Raw genomic sequence first — 4,585 nt, 5'->3', positions numbered from 1 at the left:
GCAAATAACACCAAATCTGATTATGCACATGAAAATGCTATAGTCAATAATGGTACAGCAATTTTTTGAAATGACAATTGATGTAATGGTTTGGTTTGATTGGTAACTAAATATTTGATATTGGAATTTGCTTTCCACTCGTCAAAAAATTTGAACAAAATATTATTAGTATGGTTCAAGTCATGATAGAAATCATTTTCTATATATAGTTTTGTAAGAACAAAAACTGAAGCTGTTGAGAAGATTCAAAGCAAGACTAAGTTAAAAAATTATTAAGTAATTATTATCCCAGTCAGAGGAGCACTTGCATCAAATGGATTCTGCAAACCATGTTTGGCCAAGATTCAATTATTATGATGTTTAACCAAACATTTTCGCACCATCATAGAAACTAAAAAAAGTCAACATATGCAAAGTAATAGACAAAGAATCTGTAATCAAGTTAAACTATATGGGTTGTCTGAAGTCAGATTGATGTTGATAATCAGAAAATTAAGAAAATTAAGCGAAAAAAGATTAAAGAAGAATTTAATAAATGATGAAAATATTAAATACATAAAAATGAATTATTTCAGCTATATATAAAATGACAAATATTACTCTCTAATAATTTATGATGGCGGCTTTGCCTTAAATGGTATGTTAACAGCATTCTACCTGGCCATATACAGCCAAAAAAATGGTCAAATTAAATACACAAACATGACTCAAAAATTTGATTATACATCGTATTGCCAGGTCAAGCAGCCTACCATTCTACTACACACAAAAGAAAAAATAAAATAAAATAAAATAAATTTCACCACAGCCACACGGCTCTCGTTGCAAAATCTAATAAATAATATCATAACTATATAATATACACAGAAATGAATCATGTGGTATTTTTCATCATAAGGGTGTCAACTAAATTTCAACATACGATTTTGGTGTCATCCAATAGTTTGACTCACATAAAAATAATATTTGATGAACATCCAAACTTTTATATTTTGTGTGCAACCATTAAATTTGTGTACGGCTCTTACTTCAATATCCAAATTTTGGTTCACAGTCTTACAACTGAATAATAAGACATAGTTTTAGATATTTATATAATATCCCTCTTATATTCAACCAACCAAGTGAAGGGTCTTTCCTTTTGTCTAAGAAAGAGGCTGAAGGGTGCGAGTTTTTCTTTCTTTTTTTTTTTTTAAAAAAGGAGGAGGTTTGGAAGTTGGAGTGGGTTGGAAAGAGACAACCCTGTCACAAAAAATATAAATACAAGGACTATCCAACTATCCAAATACATTTAAATTTGACGAGCCCTTACTGCTAAGGCAAACCAAAGCTCTATATCTATCTATCTATCTATCTATCTATCTTTCTTTCTGTGCTCATTTTGGAACTCTCAAACATCAGTGCGGTTCCTCTATCTTTGTTCACAATGGCAACATTTATCAGAAGAATGCCATGCAGCTATATTCTTCTGCTGTTTCTTCTCTTTGCAGGTACTTTGTTCTGTTTTCCTCTGCTCTCTCTATGCATGTTTTGTTGTTGTTTTTGCATGTCTCATGAAATTTTTAGCTTCACCAACTTTGATATCAATCAAAGGAAAAAAGGGTAAAGAAGTTTGTTTTGTATTAGTATTTTGTATTGAAATGAAATTGCAGTTGCACTACAATGCATAAATCATAGCAAACAGGCCTTAATTGTAACTGTTATGTGATTCTAGACTGCAATCTAAGTGAAGTGAATATGTAATTAACACATTTAGATGATTGTATGGACACAGATATCATGCTTTTCGGACGCGTAGCATCGTTCGGAATCAACTACGGCCAAGTAGCCAACAATTTACCAACACCAGACAAGGTCCTTGAACTCTTAGGCACCCTAAAGATAACAAGAACAAGAATCTATGACACCAACCCTGAGATTCTGAAAGCTTTTGCCAACTCAGAAATTGAAATCATTGTAACAGTTGAGAACCAAATACTAAGCCAGTTAAATGATCCACAACAAGCACTTCAATGGGTAAGCAACAACATCAAACCCTACCTACCAGACACAAAAATCACAGGAATCCAAGTAGGCAACGAAGTTTACACAGATGAGAATCCAACAATGTTTCAGTACCTTGTTCCAGCAGTGATCAACATCCAAAATGCATTATCTCAGCTAGGCATTTCATCGAACATCCAAGTCTCATCACCAAGCTCCCTTGCAGTTCTTCAAGAATCATACCCTCCTTCAGCTGGTACCTTCAAGAATGACATAACTGAAACCATGACACAATTCTTAAGCTTCTTATCAAAAACAAATTCACCATTTTGGATCAATGCATACCCTTTCTTTGCATACAAAGACAACCCAAATGAAATCCCATTAGACTATGTTCTCTTCAATCCAAGTGAGGGAATGGTTGATCCAAACACAAAATTACACTATGACAACATGCTATATGCTCAGGTAGATGCAGTTGCATTTGCAATTGCAAAGTTAGGGTTCAATGATATTGAAATTAGGGTTTCAGAAACAGGGTGGCCTTCAAAGGGGGACAGTGATGAAGCAGGAGCAACAGTGCAGAATGCAGCAACATACAATAGGAACTTGTTTAGGAGACAAATGGAAAATGAAGGAACACCATTGAAGCCAAGGATGAGATTGGAGGCTTATTTGTTTGCATTGTTCAATGAAGATTTGAAGCCAGGACCAACTTCTGAGAGAAACTATGGATTGTTTCAACCTGATGAATCCATGGCTTATAATGTTGGCCTTTCTGCTTTTGCAACTACTTCTAATCCCTCCACTTCAATTTCTCTTACCTCCTCTGCCACTCACAATAAGGTAAATAAATATATCAAATTCAAGGTTATTTTTGTTGTATATTATTTACATCTTTTATCCATTTTGATTAAAATCAAAATTCATTGAAACAGGCAACACCACCAAAGAAATACCAAACCTTGTTCTACTGCCTGTTTCTGTATTTGCTGACTTCAACACTTTGTGGCTTTCTCTAGAAGAATACTATCTATTACATTCCTATGGATTATTCATTCATATATATGTATATACACATATATTAGATATTTATTACTTCCTTCACAAGATGCAAAAAATGATGAAGATCCCCTTAAAGAATCTCCCTAGAATCAAAGATATACCTATCTATTTTGAAGAGGCTAGGGGGGACCAACACACTTTGTGGGGTGCAACAAAATCATCATCTATATGGCAAAAAGAGGCTTAAGGAATTTCAATTTTTATTTTTCAATGGGGGAGACTTGAAGGAAGATTTTAACTTTGATTTAGTGGTTTATACTTTGATCCACTTACCCCACCATTAGTCACATTCCAGCAGCAACCATGTGGCAATGACATCAGATTGAAGCTTATGTTAGGTAGATAAGGGCCAAAAATTCCACCTCATTATTCCTTTATTTTAGTGCAAGATTGTTGCACAAAAAGAATATATTCTTAGTTCAACTAGGTGATTTATTTATTTTGTACATCTGATGATTGATTATTCATTCATATAAAGAAGAAGAAGACATTAGTAAGAAAAAATATATATTATATTATTGCTGCTTTGGGGGAGGGAGGGAGTATTGAGCTAAGAAAAGTCCTCTATTATAGGACGTGGAATCCATTACTATTCCTTATTGTAATATATTAAAGTAATTTCTCAATTTACTATTCTTTTCTCTCTTTATTTTTTATACCCTTTTTCCTATCCTCTAGCACTTTTATATAGTACAAAGTTTATAAAAATAAAGGATAAAAATAACTTATTTATAATGTAAATTAATTTCTTTCTTTTTCATATCACTTTTCTTACTTCATTTAAATAAATAGTTAACATTTTTTTATGAAGTAATGCTTCATAAAAAAAATGAATGAATGTCTCGAAAAAATAATTTGACCTAAGTGAAAATCTAATTATTAATTTAAAGTGCAGAAATTTAAGGCATTGTTTGGTGTGGTTTAATATTATCCTCTAGCGGACAATAGGACAGTCTTGCTTTATTCCTTGGCCAAATAACTGTCAGCATAGGATCATTTTTGCTGACCCTTTTTAGAAAAGGTACCTTTTTTATTTTTAACTTTCAAAAATTTTCTTTTTTCATTTTCATAACCCTTTTTCTAATTTTTTTTTTCCTTGTGTTTTAAACTTTTAAAGGGAACACTGAAAACCTCAGCCTTATCAAGACATGATAGGGATTGTCCAAGTCCTAAGATCTTTGCACATGAACCCCTCAAATTCTCAAGCTGACCCAATCAACCTATAATATTTAAAAAGCAAAAAAGATAAATTCTTTGAGGGAACAATAATATAATGTATAAAATACTAGGGCAATTTGCAAACGACTATCCCCACCAAAGAACTTTTGTGTCATCACCATTTTGTGGAGCTGAACCTTCTCAAATGTTTCCTACATTCTGCAGATAAGAGTTGTAGCAAAATTCTGGGTTTTAATCATCTAGACATTTAGACTTGAAAAAAAAAAAGGAGGAGATTAATCATTTAGACTTGTAGTTGAAATGTTCAAATGGAATTTTTCTTTCGTAAGGAGTGCATGTTATTTAGGTTAACATTTGG

General features: G+C 32.6%; 1 protein-coding gene across 1 annotated transcript; it reads left to right on the top strand.

Moving 5' to 3' along the window:
- The first annotated feature begins 1,143 nt into the window (after positions 1–1,143).
- Positions 1,144–3,697, top strand: LOC112741988 (glucan endo-1,3-beta-glucosidase 14). Its single transcript, XM_025791187.3, has 3 exons — positions 1,144–1,490; positions 1,775–2,829; positions 2,922–3,697. Exons 1-3 carry the CDS (start codon positions 1,427–1,429, stop codon positions 3,003–3,005), a joined length of 1,203 nt encoding a protein of 400 aa, XP_025646972.1. The 5' UTR covers positions 1,144–1,426; the 3' UTR covers positions 3,006–3,697.
- The last annotated feature ends 888 nt before the right edge of the window (positions 3,698–4,585 follow it).

This window comes from Arachis hypogaea, chromosome 14, assembly GCF_003086295.3.
Source record: "Arachis hypogaea cultivar Tifrunner chromosome 14, arahy.Tifrunner.gnm2.J5K5, whole genome shotgun sequence".
In the NCBI taxonomy this organism is placed as follows: domain Eukaryota; kingdom Viridiplantae; phylum Streptophyta; class Magnoliopsida; order Fabales; family Fabaceae; genus Arachis; species Arachis hypogaea.
The sequence above is the reverse complement of the archived record's forward strand: the minus strand, read 5'-3'. Positions and strand labels throughout refer to the sequence as shown.

Bases quoted from the DNA above. Each gene is read 5' to 3' on its own strand.
- LOC112741988 (XM_025791187.3), top strand. From the start codon at position 1,427: ATGGCAACATTTATCAGAAGAATGCCATGCAGCTATATTCTTCTGCTG. The intron at 1,491-1,774 runs GTACTTTGTTCT...GTATGGACACAG, and splicing joins GCTGTTTCTTCTCTTTGCAG to ATATCATGCTTTTCGGACGC. The intron at 2,830-2,921 runs GTAAATAAATAT...TCATTGAAACAG, and splicing joins CCTCTGCCACTCACAATAAG to GCAACACCACCAAAGAAATA.